Source organism: Anthonomus grandis, chromosome 11, assembly GCF_022605725.1.
Source record: "Anthonomus grandis grandis chromosome 11, icAntGran1.3, whole genome shotgun sequence".
Lineage (NCBI taxonomy): Eukaryota > Metazoa > Arthropoda > Insecta > Coleoptera > Curculionidae > Anthonomus > Anthonomus grandis.
In genome coordinates, this window is record NC_065556.1 from 26,398,936 (window position 1) to 26,419,063 (window position 20,128).

At 29.3% G+C, this 20,128-nt stretch overlaps 1 protein-coding gene across 1 annotated transcript; it reads left to right on the forward strand.

Annotated features, from left to right (window-relative positions):
* The first annotated feature begins 285 nt into the window (after positions 1-285).
* Positions 286-3,913, forward strand: LOC126742491 (zinc finger protein 420-like). The gene is made up of 2 exons (XM_050449132.1): positions 286-802; positions 3,639-3,913. Exons 1-2 carry the CDS (start codon positions 286-288, stop codon positions 3,908-3,910), a joined length of 789 nt encoding a protein of 262 aa, XP_050305089.1. The 3' UTR covers positions 3,911-3,913.
* The last annotated feature ends 16,215 nt before the right edge of the window (positions 3,914-20,128 follow it).

The window sequence follows — 20,128 nt, forward strand, 5'->3', positions numbered from 1 at the left end:
ACCGTAAAAAATCATAACACTTAACATTATAACAAACAGAGAAATCCATACTCTCGAGTCGGCTACCCTAAAGTCACCCCATTGAATCGAACCCCACGAAATATCCATTTCATTCAATAATGAAAATGATACAAAAGAGGGTTATGGGCATTGTTAGGGATTATAAGTTTACCCCCACTTCACATAAGGACGGCCCACCGCATAATCCGAGGGGTGGCTATGTAAACCGAAGTTTCTTTAAAGTTTGTTTAGTTAAGATTGGTCAAGAAGCGACAAGTGTACAAAATGTACATGAACAAATGCCCTTATCAAGCGCGAAAAGAAGAAAATAAATGCGGGAGGATCTTTAGGCCGTGGGACACCAGCGAGACCCCACAAGACTCAACGGTTTCCACCACAACCCAAGACGAAGAACTCGTTAAAGTTGAAGAAGTCAAAAGTGATCAGTCAGTGAAACAGTGTTCAGATTATGTGCCAATTACTTCCGCCAGTTCTGATGTTTTCCTTCCGCAAACCTCGCTGTCCTTGGAGTACGTTCACGACCCTTATGGACCATTGGCCAGTGATTTAGTGCAATCGAACCTCGCCCAACATCTGGGTTTACCACCGAACGATCCACTTCTTCTAGAGTCTCTGGCACAGGGGTTTGCTCTGGAAGAGTATGCCAGAGTGCTCACGCAGGAGCAACAAGCGAAACTTATGGCAAGCAAGAAGCAACGACCCAAGAAGTATAAATGTCCGCATTGTGACGTGGGGTTTTCGAATAACGGACAGTTAAAGGGACATATTCGAATACATACAGGTAAGTTCGTTTGTGTCTTTAACTGAGATAAAAACATTTCATTTCAGTCAATTGCCACATTAATTTATGAATGTGATTATTGGAAGTAAGTAGAGGTATCCCCAGTTTAAAACTTTATTGAACTAAGCACCCTTAGAGGGCATTAATTGATTTGTTGCATTGTTGCAAGGAAATGGCTGGGAAACTTTGACAAATCGAGAAAACTCTTGAATCTTTGGAATTTCATGGATTCTCTAGACAAAGCAAAATTTTTTTAACACAACAAACATGGGTTTAAATACATTTGAAGCAATAACAGTTTTTTTTTCTCATAATAATTTATTGATTTTTTCTTAAAATATAACGTCATTTTTAAGTTTTATGAATATTTTATATAATTTTCTATTTTATTCCAGGCATTGGTGTACTCGTTTTTAAGCTTCTAGGTATTTATAATTTTCTCTCTTTTAACTACTTCACTCATTTTCAACCTTTCAAGAGATTGAAGTACTTTTTCATTTTATTCCAGGCGTCATTTTTTATATTTTTCAACAATTTTATTGTATTTTTCATCAATTTGGAATGTTCTTTTAATTTCATCCAGGCATTTTAGGCAACGTAGTTTTTATCCTAATTTTTTTAAATAATTTATAATTTTTTCCATTTCCAGCTTCCGAGAAGACAAACGAAACTATTTTCCAGAATATTAGTGCCAATTTTTCTTAATAAATTTCTGAGAGACAATGAAAAAGAGCTGCATATATTAGGAAGAAACCGAAAATGAACTCAAAGGCCTGGAATAAAATTAAAAATGTTTTCAAAAGCCTTGAACACATAAGGAATGATTTTCGTTACAAAAAATGGCTTTAAATTCCTAGGCATTCATTGTTAATTAATTTTTCCAGGCATTTGAAATAAATTTCAGATTTCCAAGCAAATTTTTTGTTTTTTAATTTCGAACAATTAACGTAATTTTCTATGTTTGCCAAGCATTGGAAATAGTTTTTCAGTCTTTGCGTTTAATGGCATTTCTTACGTCTGCCAGGAATTAAAAATTAATTTCTATTGATCAGGTACCTGGAAGAAATAAAAAATTAATGGAAAAATTCCTTCAAATGCCTGGAAATTTAGGAAAAATTAAAAATGACTTCAACTGCCTGGAATAAAATTGAGATTACTTCAGAAGCCTTGACTATATATAAATTATGTAACACATGAATGAATTATAAAATGCCTTCAATTTTTTGGAAGAAAATGAAAAAAAATTGCATATATTAGGAAGGATCTGAAAATAAACTCAAATGCCTGGAATAAAATTAAAAATTACTTCAAAAGCCTTGAATACGTAACAAATGGCTTTGAGTGCCTAAAAAAATAAACCTAAAGTTCCATATTTAATTTCTTGTTTTGTTTCAAGCTTTAGGGTAGTTTTTTAGGTGTTTAAGGCCTTTAAGGGTATTTTCTAGGTGTCCCAGGCATTGCAAATTAATTTCTATTCATCAGATGCCTGGACGAAATAACAAATAACTGGAAAAATTACTTGAAATGCTTAGAATAAAATGGAAAAACAACTTCAAAATTCTGTAGCATAATATAGGAAACATGAAGAAATTATAAAATGGCTTCAAATTTTTGGCATACAATAAGGAAAAATAAAATTGAAAATCACATGAAATATCTAGGAATTAATTTCTATTTATGAGGTGCCTGGAAATAAAAAATAAGTGGAAAAATTACTTTAAATGCTTGGAAATTGTAAAAAAGAAACTGGAAATGACTTCAAATGCCTGGGATAAGATAGAAAATAAAGCTTTGAACATATAATAAATTACTTTATTCATAAAAATGGCTTTAAATGCTTGGAAGAAAATAAAAATCACTTATATATAAATTATCTTTAAATAATTATAAAAAATCTAAAAATAATTAAATTTGGGTGGAAAATTGTATTTGAATGTCTGGAACAAAATTAAAAAATCACTTCAATATCTCGAAACAATTTGCTTTAAATCCTGGAAGAAAACGATTAATATAAAATTGCTTAAATTAGAGAACTAAATTAAAAAAGACTTCGAAATTCTATGGCGTATAAGAAATAATTTTTATAAACGCAAGAATTGTAAATTGACTTCAAATTCCTGAAACAAAAATGAAAAATTTCTGGAAATAATAGGAAGAAACTGAAAATAACTTCGAATAACTCGAACAAAATTGACAATTACTTTTAAAGACTTAAAGACATAACAAATGATTTTAGTTGAAAAAAATGACTTATTTTAAATATCTGGAAAAATGCCTGGAATAAAATGAAAAATATCTCTTCAGGATCACGTAGAAAGTAGCTTTAAATCCTGGAAGAAAAAAAATCGCTTAAATGTCTGGAATAAATTTAAAAATGACTTCAAAAGTCTGGAGTATAAAAAGAATTATAAAATAAATTTAAATTAAAAATAACTGTAAATATTAGGAAGAGACTGAGAGAAACTTTGAATACCTGTAATAAAATTGAAAATTACTTAAAAAAATATTAGATATATACAAAATGTAAAAAAAAATAAAAAGGACTCTAATTGCCTGAAAAAAACTAAAATTCACTTCAAAATTTTAAAATATACCTTAAATGGCCATAAACCCTGGAAGAAAAAATTTTTCAAAAAATTCTTGCAAATTCCTAATTTAAAGGTTTCTTGGAAAATTTACGTAAAATACTTGACAGAAAATGTAAGAAATGCTCAAGAAGCTCCATTAAAAAAAAACAATTTTTTAACAAATATTTTTGTCATCCTTCATTAAACTATCTTTTCACCAAACCTTCCCAATTCCGCACTATTTTCCTAAAATGTCTCAATCTTTCCAGGCGAACGTCCTTTCAAATGCGACGAGAAGGAATGCGGTAAAAGTTTCACCAGAAACGAAGAACTCACTAGACACAAACGGATCCACTCTGGTCTCAGGCCATTTCCATGTTCCCATTGTGGAAAACGGTTCGGTAGAAAAGACCACCTGAAGAAGCATTCCAGGACGCATTTCCAACCGAGGGGTCTCTATGCCGTCCCAGTGGTTTTGCCGTTCGAAGCATGGGCTTCTGGACAAACTAACGGATATCCGTTTTTTCCTGTGATGTATTAGTTTAATGCGTAACTTGTTTATAGTAGGTAATTTTTGCTTTAATACTGGCCAGTGTGTACTTTTCAAGTCGATAAATTTTGTATGGATGTGCGTCTGTGTATAAAGAAATTGTAATATTTGTATATATTTGATAGAGAGATGATTTATTTATTTGTTTTGTGGAAGTTTTAATAAAATTATTTTGACATTTCTATTTTTTTTTTTAAGAGTGCATATGCATTTTTTTGTATACTCCAGACAGTTTTGCAATTTTAAAATTTATTCCAGACATCCAAAGAGTTTTTTTATAAATTCCAGGGATTTGAAACAATTTTCTATTTTATTCCAGGCATTTAAAGGTGTTTTTCTTATTTATTTGAGACTTTTAGAGCAAATTTCATTCTTTTTAAAGTCATTTTCCATTTTATTTTAGACTTTTAAAGCCAATTCTATTTTTTTGTTTTTAACAATATAAAGTGATTTTTTGTATACTCCGTGCAATTGTAGAATTTTCAAATTTATTCCAATCATTTAAGCAATTTTTTTTAATTCCAGGATTTTGGAGTAATTTTCTATTTTATTCCATGTATTTAAAGGTGTTTTTTTTTTATTATTTCAAGTTTTTAGAGCAAATTTTATTGTCTTTAAAGCCATTTTTTGGGGTCATTTTTCATTGTATTTTAGGCGTTCAAAGTCATTTTTATTTCCTTCTTTTCAAAACTGTGATGTGTTTTTTTATATATTTCAGACATTCTGCAACTTTCAAATTTATTTAAGGCATTTAAAGGTGTTTTTCTTAATTATTTGAGACTTTTAGAGGAAATTTCATCGTTTTTTAAGTCATTTTTTATTTTATTTTAGACTTTTGAAGCCAACTTTTTTTGTTTTTAATAATATAAAGTGATTTCCGACTGAATTTATTCCAATAATTTAAACCAATTTTTTTTCAATTCGAGGATTTTGAAGTAGTTTTCCATTTTATTCCATGCATTTAAAGGTGTTTTTCTTGATTATTTCAGGCTTTTAGAGTAAATGTTATTCTCTTTAAAGTCATTTTTCCTTGTATTTTAGGTATTTAAAGTCATTTTTATTTCCTTGATTTCAAAACTGTCAAGGGATTTTTTTGTATATTTCATTTGATATTTCTGCAATTTTCAATTTTATTCCAGGCATTCAAAGCATTTTTTTTTTTAAATAAAAATCAGGATCTTAGAGCAATTCTCTATTTTATTCCAGACATTTAAAGCAAATTTCAGTTTTAGTTGAAGCATTTGAAGCCATTTTTAAAGAAAAATATTTGCAGCAATTTTCTATTTTATTCTAGGATTTTTATTTTAGACATTTAAAGCCATCTTTTGAAGGCAAATATTTGGAGTAATTTTTTATTTAATTGTAGAGATTCGAAGCCTTTCTACTATTTTTTTTCAAATATTTCATGTAACTTTTTATATATTCCAGATATTCCCGCCTAAGATTCAAAAGTTACAGATGACAGCTGACGTCTGTCATCAGGTTACATCCCAATTCCAATGTGTCTTCTCAATAGGCAGTAGTGCCATTCTCCTTGAATATATTATTTCATTTAGAGCATATATATATCATTTATAACAAAAATTTCATAGACACACAGTTCCTTACTACGTTCTCGCCTCAAATTCAAAATTAACAAATATTGTCATGTCTGTCATTGAAAGAGATCCAGTGTTGCCAATGCATTTTCCCGAAGTCAAAAATGAATGTGCTTAAGAGGGCAATTATCAGAAGCGTTCATTTCTTTTAGAGTCGGTAAGGCACTCAATAATAAAAAAAAATTCCATGGATCAATTTTTTTAATTTCCTCTAAGGTAGCTTTTAAATGTGTTCTTTATTGGGAGGCAGTACTGCCAAGCTTCTTCAGAACACATTCCCTAAAACAAAAATTTCCTAGACACACATTCTTATTCGATAAGACCTCTTCTTGATTGTCTTATCTAAACAGTTCGCGCCTGAAATTCAAAAATGACTTTTAATATTTCCCTCTTGACAGCTGAAGTTTGCTGATAGTACTGCCAACCTTTTGGTGGAAAACACCAGAAATTCCCTAGACATATATATCCTTTTTCACAGCAGACAGCTTTGACAGCTGACGTTTGTCGTTGCAACCGATCCAGCGTTGCCAATAGACATTCCCTCTCAAGTCGAAAATTAATGTCCTAAAGATGACAATGAATGAGCATACACAAAAATAGAAAATGTTCCTGTCATTTTCCTAAACGGTTTAAAAAGAATCGTTCCAACTTTTGAGCAAGTGAGACAAACTCTTAAATTGATGCTTCATTTCTTAGGTAGATTGACACTTTTTAGTGTATAGAGACAAAAATAGCACCGAATAAAACCGAAATTTATTTACTACTAAATAATACGCACAACGATTACTTCCGTATTTCCCAGGCTTTCACGTGTTCGAACGAAATTTCAATAGAAATCGAGTTTGTAAAACGGGAGGCACATAAATTCACACAAAACAAGGAGGAATTCCGGTCGTTTTGGCACCCTGTCCACGCCAAACGGTCAATATAAATTTTAAACAAAAGTTCCCAAAATCGAAACGCAATAATCATTAAGTCGCAGCTTGAAACGGAGGGTGTTGACAATAATTATTGATCCGAACTTCCGATTTTAAGAGTTTCGTGAAGTCAAAACAGAGTCCGCGGGCGGTCTGTACCTTTTTCGCTTCAAAGAATGAATACTTTTATCATAACATTTTCAATAGGGATCTAAATGTACGCGCTTCAGGAGGAGGAAGTGAATTTGTAAAACGTCCATTGAATTGTCCAACTTTCGCTTAACTTTACCGTATTTCTTGTGAAAAGTTCGGAGCGTTTTAATGTCAAAAACGTAATAAAGACGAGTGTGATTAATAGAGACTGTTATTGTTGTGTAACTTCTTGGGTCGAAGTTTGATTTTATTTACGAGGTGATACTTAATAATATAATCAGTTTTTTAAAGTTACTATCACCAGTTGAATTTTGTCAGAACTAATTTTTTCATGTTCCGCATATCGGAAGCAAATATCGTAGAGAGAGACTGATAATTTTCGCATTTATGAATAGCAGGCTCTAGTTATACCTGTAGAAGCCCCTAGTTTGTTCCTTCATACATTTTGACATATATTCAGTATATGATGACCTACTAGTAATTTTTTTAGAAACCTCTAGTCACACTTTGAATTGTCTATGCATGATGACCCACTGGTAACTGCTAACTAATCATTGGTCTTTTGGAGGGCCAATTTTATTGAATATTGTACTTCATTATTGATTTGTATGTTCAGTTCTGGTAACCGTAAATTCTTTTGCTTAAATATTGTAATACAAATTTTTAGTTTATTATTCTACAACCAATTTAAATACGGTCTCTTTTACGGATTTTATCAATGATTCCTCCCTCCTGTGTCGTCAGCACAAGCAAATTTTAAAGCCGTTTTTTAAACATGTTGCATTTTTATTTGAAGCCTAACTCAATTTCTTGTATATTTCAGGCATTTGGGTAATTTGTAATTTTATTCCAGGCATTTGAAGTCTTGAAGTTTTTTCGTTTCATTCTACGCATTTCAAGTCTTTTTTATTTTTTTTTTTGTGAAGCATATAAAGTAATTTATTATATATTCCAGGCATTTTTAATTTTTTTATTATAGGCTGTCAAATCTTTTTTAATAAATTCCAGAATTTTAGGGTAATTTTTAGAGCAAATTAGAATAGGTTTTTTAGAGCAAATTTAATTTTTATTTTAGGTATTCGAAGTTATTTCTTGAAGTGATTTTTCGTTTCATTCTACGCATTTAAAGCCTTTTTTATATTTTTTTTGTGTGAAACATATAAAGTAATTTATTATAAATTTCAGGCATTTTTGATTTTATTACAGGCGGTCAAGTATTTTATTCAATAAATTCCAGAATTTTGAAGCAATTTTTTATTTTATTGTAGGCATTTGAAGCGATTTTTCGAAGACAACGGTTAAAGTCATTTCTCATTTCGTTTTAGGCATTTTTAGCCAATCTATTTTTTCCTGAGGCATTAAAGAACTTTTTCATACATATTCCAGGCATTTAGACCAATTTATTGTATTAGTTATTGACTTCTTAAAGCCATTTTTCATTTTACTAGATATTTAAAGCCATTTCTCTTTATATTTCAAACTCGAAGACTTGGATCTTAATTTATTAACATTTATATAGTTCAGGTTGTTAAATATAACTTTCGGTCATCTAAATTTTTATTTTATTTTTTTAATATTTTTATAAATTTCTATCATATTCCAGGCATCTGGACAAATTTCAAATTTAATCCAAATATTACAGAAATTTTTCATTACATTCCCATCCTTAAAGAGCTAATTTTGCATAACTACATTCATTGATATACTTTAGTATTTTTCACTTTATTACAAACAATTAACACGAATTTACATTTCTACAAGTATTTATTTTTGTAGAAATGTAAATTCGTATTTTTAAGTCGTTTCTTATATATTATGTCAGGCTTTTAAAGAAAATTTAATTTATATTCCTGGCAGTTTGAGTTTTTTTTTTGCAGACAAATATTTAGAATAATTTTAGGCATTTAAAGAAGTACCTATTCTTTTATCAAGCATGTGAATTAGTTTCTTGTATATTCCAGGCATGTAGGCATTTTTTAATTATTAGATACTTAAAGTCATTTCTGCAGTGTCTCTGGAATATAAAGACATGTTGTTTCCAGGACTTTTAAAGTCAATTTCATTTGTATTTAAGGCATTTGAAGGCATTGTTTTTTTAAAGTAATTTTTCATATATTTTGAAGCAATTTTCTTTATTATACACCCCAGGATCTTAAAACAATGTCTCATTTTATTCCAAGCTATTTAAAGGCATTTTCTATATACTTCAGTTTTTTATTTGGATTTTGTCGTTCGACGTTGACGTCTTTTGGAGTCAATTTTATTTTTATTTTAGGCCTTTAAAGCCATTTTTCGAAGTCAATTTTATTTATTTCCAGGCATCTGAAGCCATTTCTATGTTCTATAAATTTATTTTTCTTTTAAGGTATTTGGATAATTTCTAATTTTATTCAGGGCATTTAAGGCCATTTTTAGGTCGTATTTCAGGCATTTGAAGGCATTTCTTGAAGTCATTTTTTATTTAATTCTAGACATTTAAAGCGAATTTATTTTTTTTTCAAGTGTCTTAAATAATTTCTTATTTATTCCAGGCATTTGGGCAATATTTAAATTTATTTTAGGCAGTTAAAGTGATTTTTTGTTTTCCAATTCATTTAAAAATCATTGAAGGAATGACTCACATAATTTTAAGCATTTGAAGCCATTTATTGTATCCTTATTGGGTATTTAAAGCCATTCTTCTGCTTATTTCAGTTATTTGAGTTTTTTCCAATTTATTACAGGCAATTGAAGCCACTTAGAGCAAATTTTATTTTTATTTCATGCATTTAAAGTAATTTCTTGGAGTTGTTTTTTTATTTTTTTTTTACGTATTTCAATTCTGTTTTCAAGAAATTTTTATTGTATATTTCACGATTTATTTTATTTTATGCATTTAAAACCATTCTTTTATATCTCTAGTATCTTTGGATCTTTAAAACCATTTTCTCATTCTAGGATTTTGAGGCAAATTTGAAGCGTATTTGAAGCCATTGAGTAATTTTTTATTTAATTCTGGGCATTTGAAGCCATTTTTTTATTTTTTCAAAAGTTTAGAGGACCATAATAGAACAAAGAAATGTTTAAAAAAAACGATAGAATTATTCACGATGAAAACATAATGACACAGTATAAAGAGCGAGAAAATTCGTGAATAGAGACATGACTAAGAGCCTGAAAATTCATCAACAGACTGAAGAATCACAACAAGCGAAACCCATACATTTAAACAATGAAACTGCTATAAATAAGGATGCAATAACTTGTATACAAAATCAAGATAAGGTGAGAGGAAGTCGAGCAGAGTTTCTCAACTCAACTAAGAACCAAAGTTTCCTAAAGGTTTATTCAAAGAAATGCGCCTTCAACACAGAAAATTCACTAATTGACTGGATATAAGATAACGGATTTCTAATAACGCTGCTTTGGGCAGTAGATCCAGACTGGATCAGTAAGAAGTTATGTAAGGTAGCAACCAATCCAGAAAAATACAATATGAGACTAGGCGATACGCCTTCAGTAATTTTATGCACATGATGAGCAGCTCCTGAAAAGTGACAGGATTTTTGATATATTCCAGGATTTTGAAGCATTTTTTCTATTTTATTTTGAGCATTTAAAGCTCATTTTTCTGGTTCCTTTTTATTTAATCTTTAGCGCCATTCTTATACATAAGAAAGCGCCATTAAAAATTTTCATTTCAGAAGTATTTAAAGCCATTCCTTAAATATTACAAGATTCTAAAGCAGTTTCAGGCATTTTTGATATACAAATATTTAAAGTCATTTTTCATACTAGTGATTTGGAGCTATGTTAATTTTTTTCAAGCATATAAAGTAGTTTTTTGTATATTCCAGACATTTAGACAATTTCATTGTTCAGACTTATTTTGACCTATGAACTAGTTCTTAATTCGTCATTAACTAAACACTTTTATTATTAAGCCGGTATTAACTTCTTTATAGACAAAAGTCTAATCATATACAAGGTGATTCATAAAATGTTCACCACTTTATTCCTAACCAATGTAATTTCAGTTACACTCGCTGCAAAGGGAAAAATAAAAACAACGTGCAATAAAGGATCTGCGAAAGGAGTTGTTATAACCGAGGAAATGCGGGAAATTCCAGAAAATCCCCTCCCGCTACTTTATTCCCCGGGAACAGGAAGAAACCTAAATAAAGAAAATAATGAATCTCAGAAATAAAGGCGAGAAATGAGAATTTATTTGTCTGGATGAGACCGTTTGATATTCGCGCCCGGATTTATTCATTCATTTATATATTAATTAGGTTCAGTGTCGTTTTAGGGCCAATGAAATTTTATAATAAGCATTTAAAGCAAATATAGACCCTTCTTATATTTCTACATCATTTTCCATTATTACCGAATTCTCATCTGCAACCCCCTTGTTCCCCGGAACCTCAAATCGGGGAACTCGACTTCCTAATTCCATTATTGCACAATGGTTTCTTCCCCGCATCACATAAAAGTTGAAAAAATGTCGATGAAACGCAATAAGGATCCTACAACTACTGGGGGGTGTGTGTATTGTGGCTAAAATGACAAAGGGATGATCGGAGCAACCCGTCGCGATTGCTAAATATTCTTGTCACAAAACTTGGCTGGGGTCTACATACGTTTAGACCCTTTTCGGGGGACGTCACGCTGGTTTATGCAAATTTACGGAAGTCGATACTTTTCCATTGTTGCTCTTACTGCTACGTAGCAACTGTCTCTTTCGCTATTACGGCCATTATGTAAATGGCGTCTTTATTAATTTATTATTACTTTATACTTTATTGAATACTTTACAAACATCATATAACAGTGATTACATATAAAGTTACTTAAAGACTAGTTAACATTATATCATAGTTTTTATCGAATTATGATTCGTTTTAATATTGATACAATTAAGCACCCAGATGTGAAACATCTGTATGTGCGGTAGCAAATCATGTTACTTAATTTTAGATATAAACTAAAAATATTTTCTATTATAATTATTATCACAAACATAAAAAAGATTAAGAGACTAAGCAAATTAGAGAGAAACATAATTTTAAAGATTACATTAATAATTTTATTTAGAAATATTTACAGATTTATCTTTCACATACAAAAAACTTTCATATTCTTTCTTAAAAGATTCTTGTTAATTTATTCGCTTAAATTCTAATGTTATTTCAAAATTTCCTGGAAACTTCGGGAAATTTATTCGCTAAATTTCCACCTATTTAAAATAGTGAATTTTTCATAGAAAAACTTTAATATTTTTTCTCAAAAGCGTCTTGTGAATTTATTCGCTAAATTCACATTTAAATAAAATTAATAACAGGATTAACATATAAATAAAAGTTCTCTTTTCAAATTTTTCCGGCGAATTTATCCGCTTTTAACCAAAACTATTAAGCGGGTTAAGATATAAGTAAAAACCCTCATAGTCTTTAAACATCTTTTCAAAACTCACCTCTCTTATTAGCAAAATCTGACATAAAGAGGGATTCTAAAAAACAACGAGCAAAATATTTATTGGCAGATTTATTCGCTAAATTAGCACTTTAAACTAATTTTATAAAAAAGGGATTTAGAATTTATTAAAATCTTAAAAAATGTTCTATAGGAAATTTATTCGTTAAATTTCCGTATTAAAATTGCTTTCTCTTCATAATATAATTGAAATACGGGTTCCCGAACTCGGGAATTTGCCATTATTTGGAATATTTCTTATCCATTGTCCGGGCCTAACAAGGTTAAGCCTATTATTTCTGACGGCTAGTTTCAAGGGTGCCTTAATAAGTAAATACGGGCACAAGAGCAAAGGAAACATAAGAAAAATTTATTATTTTCTTCGTTATCCGGTGCGCGAATAGAATCAATTTCTCACTTAGGGATACGTGTTTTTGAGAAAATATAGGTCTTTATTGACAGCTCCCTTTATTCTTGGGTTTATTTTGTTGCCCTATGTGTCTAAAACTTATGGCCAATAAGTTAATTTTTTTTTTAAATATTGATTTCCAATCGAAGGAGTATTTTTTGGCGCCCAACATTTTTGTAAATAATTTGGGAATGACACAGTAATTATCACAGAGAGATTTACCTCATGGCTTTATTCTTTAAGGGACTTAGAGGCGATCAAATAATTTTTTTAACAGGGATTAGATGATAGTAATAAGATTTGTTCCGATCACTATAAATTATTTATTTAACCGTAGAAGAAAAAACCGACTTAAGGCTTATATATATTTTGGCGCCCAACAATTTTCTGATTGACCTGAATAAAGATAAAATAATTATCGCAGCAGTGATTTTTTTTAAGCAAGATACTCTCGGGCAAAAATCACAATGAAGTATTTTACATTAACAGTGATAAATATATAAAAATATAAACTTTTTATTTAACCATAGACGTCAGGGCAGTATATTTTAGTGCCCAACATTTTTGTGATCCACTTGAAATTAATGAAATAATTATCACAGGTATGACTTTTGTCATTTTTTCCCAGCAGTGATTTATTTGTAAATTATAAATAATTTATTTGATACTACAAATTATCACGGGGGATAGTCAAGGTTCTTTGGTGCCCAACGTTTTTGTGAGCGACTTTTAAATAGCAAACTATTTATCAAAGTAGTGATTTTTTGAAGCTGACCTACTGGATCAGGAGATAAAATATTTTACTTAACAGTGATAATAAATTAAATTTGATTGAAATAACTGAAAGGATTTAAGGTCAGCAGTGATTAATATGAAAAATATAAATTACTTATTTAACCGTAGGGGTCATAGTCAAGGGAGTATATTTTCATGCTTAAAAGTTTGGTGATAGACTTGATAATGATAAAACAATTTAAAATTAATGAAATCGGAGCAGTGATTTTGAATGGTTCGTGTACGGAAAAATAAAAAATCTTATCAGCATATTTTTCTAAACAGTGACTCAATGAATGTGATAAAACAATTATCACCGCAGTGATTTCTTAACCGTTCAATTTAGCAATTTTATCTTACCAGTGATATACATATAAACTATTAATAATTTACTTAACAGTAGGATTATGAGTGAAGGAGGAAACGATTAAATAATTATCACAGTAGTGATTTTTTTTTAAATAAAATTCACCGGATCAGGAGACTATAATATCATAACAATTTAATTCATTCATAAAGTTAGCTTGGTATGTTGCCTACTGAACGTGAAAGTTTCGGTTCGTTATTTGAGCCAAGGCAGTCGAGGCACCTATACTTTCTTTATTTTTTTTTCTATAATTTATTAATTTTACATTTTGAAGTTTGAGCTTAAATAAATAAAAAATTAATTAAGCTAGAAAAATTAAATTCATAGGAGAGCTAGCTTGGTATATTGACTAATAGATGTGAAAGTTTCGGATCATTAGGCCTCATCAGTAAAAAGTTATTTGAGCCAAGGCAGTCGAGGCACCTATATTTTCTTAATTATTTTTTCCTGTAATTTATTAATTTTGCTTTTTCAGGTTTAAGCTTGAATAAATCAAAAACTAATTAAGCGAGAAAAATGAAATTCATATGAGAGCTAGCTTGGTATATTGACTAATAGCTGTAAAAGTTTTGTACCATTAGGCCTCATCAGTAAAAAGTTATTTAAGCCAAGGCAGTCGAGGCACCTATATTTTCTTATTAATTTTTTTCTGTAATTTATTAATTTTGCTTTTTGAAGTTTAAGCTTGAATAAATCAAAAAATAATTAAGCTGAAAAATGAAATTCATAGGAGAGCTAGCTGGGTATATTCACTAATAGTTGTAAAAGTTTCGGATCATTAGGCCTCATCAGTAAAAAATTATATAAGCCAAGGCAGCCATCAATATATCAAATTTTATCAAGCTCACTGAGTGGATTTTATCTGAGCAATAAATAATATATAAAATATAAATTATTTATTTAATTGCAAGAGTACATATATCCAGATAAGGGAATATATTTTGGTGCCCAACATTTTTGAGATCAACTTGAAAATGATAAAATAATTATCACAACAGTGATTTTTAAAAGATCGTATTCCTGGCAGATGGAAAAAATGTTAATCTCATCAGTGATTTTGTGATATTCATAGATTATTTGGAGACAATAAAATATCTTACTTGACTAATATGAACTAATTATATAAATATCATAGCAGTGATATTTTAAAGGTTTGCGTTAATAATTTTATTCCAGTAGTAATTTATGTGTAAATTATAAATAATTTATTTAACAGTAGGAATATGAGTGAAGGAAAATAATTCTTCTAAACTCAATCGAGATTTCTTGGTGCCCAACATTTTTGTAATTTTGAAATAAGTAATTTTAGTAGTTTTTTTGAGTTTGCCTTACTGGGCTTCTCTGTTGGCCATCACAACAGTGATTTTACTAATGTGATAGATTATGAAACTGATTGACTGTTTCTCAGGTTTTTTTGTTTTTACAAAGAAAATAAATAATTGCACTGAATTTTGTGATTTTATGATGCTAGAAGGATTCAGTGGGTCTAAACAGAGATTATCGAGACTCTGGGACTAACAAATCTGTGGCTAAAGTTCATTGAAAGGAAATAACAAGCAAAAATAATCCGAAAGAAGCTTGGGAAGTGTATGGTGAATAATTAGAAAAAAAAAGTACTTTTAAAGTAGAAAAATGGAAACTTACAATAAAATAATGCCTGGAAGAATTCTAAGAGCCTTTAAAGGAATATAGGACTTTCTGAAAAAAATCCTGGAAGGACCTAAAAACGACTAAATAATAAATAATTTTTTTTTAAATTAAAATTAAATTAGTTTTAAAGGGACCGAGGTTCAAACTCGAGTTCCATTAAGAGTTCAAGACTCCCAGACTGGAAAACCCCTTGAGCGCGCTATCCAGGCTTCCAGCTGCTTATAGACGAAACAAAAGACAATCGCTGAAAAATACGAAATCGATAAAGCGAACCAACGAGGTGCAAAACCCAGAGACTTTAGGCCAAAAATGTAATTTCTAAAACCACCCCCTGAGAACTGTGTTACTTCTTCTACCCCATTAACCCACGGGGTTTTTAAGGTTTAGGTAAATAAATTTGCCTCGCTCAAACGCAACAATAGAAACGAAGAAAACGACGCGTCCGAACCGCAAGCGATAAAATGAAATCATCGAAGTGAGAACGATCTATGAAAACCATCTTTCAACCGTTCACGGTATTATTTATGATCCGAGATGCAGATGTTCTATTCCAATATTGCAACGCGTGACAAGAGGATCGCGTGTCTACCCCTTTGGGATAAAAAAGGGAGAACAATCGACTTTTTGAAGATGCTAGACTTTAATTTGGTCCAGGTAGTCCTATAGACTCTCCAGGCATTATTTTTAAGTTAATATGTTCAGAAGTTCCATATATTCTTACCTTGGAGTTGTCTAAATTCGTCTTGGTATGTCTTGAGGTTGGTAGATCAAAATAGTTAAAAATCCTATAGGTGTCTTTCTATAATTCCTCCAAGCAATAATTTCTTAAAAGAACTTCTCTGGAGCGATTGAATGAATAAACAGGATTAGTTACTAAGGTGAGTAATCCAGACAAAGTAATCCCGGGTTTCTGTCAAGAGTTTTGTTAGGATCTTCTAAGTAGCTATAGATTTCTTCCAGGCAGTCATATAGCCTTTCCAGGAAATATTTTCTAGTTTCTATGAAATTCCGCCTAAAGTTTTGTGGTCCTAGGAAGTCTTATATCTAGTGTCTGACAAGAGGTTAAGGAGGTTATTGTTAAAAATTCTTTTCATCTACCTAAAGTATTGTTTTAAGCAATTGAAAAGGGAAAAAGGTATTTTTTATATTTATTCCAGGCAGTTAAAGTCAAAAATTTGGAGTTTAAAAAAGTTAAAATTAATTGAAATTAAAATCCTGTAGTGCCTGAAAAAAAGACAAAAATTTGTTTTTTTTAAAGATTTCCAGACAGTCAAAGTTCAAACATCAGAGTATAAGGTCTTACATAATACATGGAGTGTCTGGAAAAGAGCCAAAAATTTGTTTTTTTTTTATCAGGCAGTCAAATTTTACAAAAAATACATGGAGTGATTTTTTAAATTTATTCCAGGCTATTAAAGTCAATAAACAAGCGTCTAAGGAAGTTAAATAATACATGGAGTGCCTGGAAAAAACCTAAAAATTAATTTTTCTTTTTTTAAATTATTTCAAGCAGTTAAAATCCAAAATTTAGAGTCTTAAAAAGTCAAAATAAAGTGAAAAAAAAATTCCTGTAATATCTGAAAAAAAAACAATAATTTGTTTGTTTTTTTTTAAATGACTTCCAGGCAGTCAAAATTTACAAAAAATACATGGAGTGCCTGAACAAAACCCAAAAACTTGTTTTTCTTTTTCAAATTTATTCCAGGCTATTAAAGTCAATAAACAAGAGTCTAAAAAAGTCAAATAATACATAGAGTGCTTGGAAAAAAGATTAATTAAGTTTATTTCTATTTATTTCTAGGCAATCAAAATCAAAAAACAGTCTTAGGAAGTTAAAAATTTATTCTAGGCAGTTAAATTCTAGAAAAAAGAGTCTTGATAAGAAAACAAATTTAGAAAATACAAGGAGTGCCTGGAAAAACTATTTTTTATTTATTTTTTTAATTTTATTTCAGACTAAGTTAATGAAGAAGATCTTTAGGAGGTCAAAATAAATTTTTAAAAAATACATGGTGTGCCTGGAAAAAAGCCAAAAAATTGTTGTTTTGTTTTTAATATTCCAGGCAGTCAAAGTCAATAAACAAGAGAATAAGAAAGTCAAACTAAATTAAAGAAAAATACATGGGGTGTCTGAAAAAAAGCCAAAAATTAGTTTTTTTTTATATGGCTTCCAGGCAGTCGTTAACTTTGACTAAACGAGTATCTTAGGAAGTCAAAATAAATTAAAAAAAAAATAGCCAAAAGTTTGTTTTTGTAATTTATTCTAGGCAGTTAAAGTCAAAAATTTGGAGTCTTAAAGAGTCAAAATTAATTGAAAAAAAATTCCTATAGTACCTGAAAAAAAGACAAAAATTTATTTTTTTTTAAATGACTTCCAGGCAGTCAAGGTTTACAAAAAATACATGAAGGGCCTGGAAAAAAGACAAAAATTTATTTCTATTTATTTCTAGGCAATCAAAATAAAAAAACAGTCTTAATAAGTCAAAAATTTATTCCGGGCAGTTAAATTGTAGAAAAAAAAAGACTTGATAAAAAAATAAATTTAGAAAATACAAGGAGTGCCTGGAAAATCGAAAATTTTTTTAATTTTTTAAATTTTATTCCAGACTAAGTTAATAAAGAAGATCTTAAGGAGGTCAAAATAAATTTTTCAAAAATACATGGTATATCTGGAAAAAAGCCAAAAAATTGTTGTTTTATTTTTAATATTCCAGGCAGTCAAAGTCAATACATAAGAGAATAAAGAAGTTAAGTAATAAATAAAATGCCTGGAAATAAACCAACATTTTTATTCTGTTTCAGATAAAGTTATTAAAGAAGATCTTAAGGAAGTCAAAAAAAATTAAAAAAAAATACATGGTGTGCCTTGAAATAAGCTAAATTTTTTTATTTTTTTAAATTTTATTCCAGACAAAGTTATTAAAGAAGATCTTCAGAAACTCAGAAAATTAATTTTTCAAAAATACATGGTATGCCTGGAAGAAAGCCAAAAAATTGTTGCTTTGTTTTTAATATTCCAGGCAGTCAAAGTCAACAATCAAGAGTATAAGAAGTAATAATAAAGCATTTATTTAGCATAAAAAGGCTACATATAAGTACAAGTTTGCGTTATTAGTCTTATTACAATAGTAGAAATAGAAAAAGAAACAATATTTGTAAATATGTAAAAACTAAATAAAAATAAAAATAAAAAGTGTAATGTATGTACAGGACACAAACAAAAAGAAACAAGAATAAACCTACAGTACCTAATTTAACAAAAACATTATTAATACAAATACCAGGGGGCAACAATAAAATTAAACAAAGATAAAACTTAACTTATTAATAAATAATAAATAAAATAATTAAAAACGGATCAAAATGTGTAAAATTAAAAATAAACATGTAAAATATTTATATACAGGACGAGAAACAAAAGAAACGGGAATAAACCTACAGTGCTAAGATAAATAAATAAAATAAATAAATCAAATAAATTTTAATAAAAAATTTCTGAAGTGCCTGTAAGAAAAATATTTTTTTTTTATTTATTCAGGCAGTCAAAGTTAAAAAACAAGAGGTTAAGAAAGTCAAAATAAATTGAATAAAAAAAAGAAATACATAGGGGATCTGGGAAGAAGCAAAAAAACAATTTTTGTTTTTAATAAATTTATTGCAAGTAATTAAAGTTAATAAACAAGAGTCAAGGAAGGGAAAATAAATAGCAAAAGATATTCGCAGTAATTGGGAAAAAATTTAAAAACATGTTTTTATTTGAAATTCCTTCCAGGCAGTCAAAGTCAATAAAACAAGGGTCGTTAGAAGCCAAGATACATGAAGTGCCTGAAAAACCCCGGTTTGAAATTTTTGTTTCTTTTTTTAATTTATTCGAGGCTATTAAAGTCAATGAAGAAGAGTCTAAGGAAGTCCAGTAATATATGGAGTGCCTGGAAATAATCCAAAAATTTGTCGTTTTTTAAATGACTTCCAGGCAGTCAAAGTCAATAAACCAGAGTCAAAATAAATTTTAAAAAATTCATGAAGTACCTGAAAAAAAGCCAAAAATTGCTTTTTTTTTAAATTTATTCCAGGCTATTAAAGTAAATAAACAAGGATCTTAGAAAGTCAAATAATACATGGAGTGCCTTTAGAGTCAAGGGAGGGAAAATAAATAAAAAAAAATATACGCAGTGTCTGGAAAAAAAGTAAAAAAAAAATGGTTTCATTTGAAATTTATTCCAGGCAGTCAAAGTCAATAAAACAAGGGTCTTTAGAAGTCAAAATACACAGAGTGCCTAAAAAAAACCCAAATGCCTGGAAAAAAGCCAAAAAATTGTTGTTTTGTTTTCAATATTCCAGGCAGTCAAAGTCAATAAACAAGAGAATAAGGAAGTCAAATTAAATTAAAGAAAAATACATGAGGTGCCTGAAAAAAAGCCAAAAATTATTTTTTTTTATATGGCTTCCAGGCAGTCGTTAACTTTGACTAAATGAGAGTCTTAGGAAGTCAAAATAAATTTAAAAAAAATAGCCAAAAGTTTGTTTTTTGTAATTTATTCTAGGCAGTTAAAGTCAAAAATTTGGAGTCTTAAAGAGTCAAAATTAATTGAAAAAAAATTCCTATAGTACCTGAAAAAAAGACAAAAATTTGTTTTTTTTTTAAATGACTTCCAGGCAGTCAAGGTTTACAAAAAATACATGGAGTGCCTGGAAAAAAGACAAAAATTTATTTCTAGGCAATCAAAATCAAAAAACAGTCTTAAGAAGTCAAAAATTTATTCCGGGCAGTTAAATTGTAGAAAAAAAAAAGACTTGATATAAAAATAAATTTAGAAAATACAAGGAGTGCCTGGAAAAATAATTTTTTTTTTTAATTTTTAAAATTTATTCCAGACAAAGTTAATAAAA

What these genes read in the sequence shown, in the direction of transcription:
- LOC126742491 (XM_050449132.1), top strand. Translation starts at nt 286, where the DNA reads ATGTACATGAACAAATGCCCTTATCAAGCGCGAAAAGAAGAAAATAAA. An exon ending in ACATATTCGAATACATACAG is followed by an intron (nt 803 to 3,638) that starts GTAAGTTCGTTT and finishes CAATCTTTCCAG; the next exon opens with GCGAACGTCCTTTCAAATGC.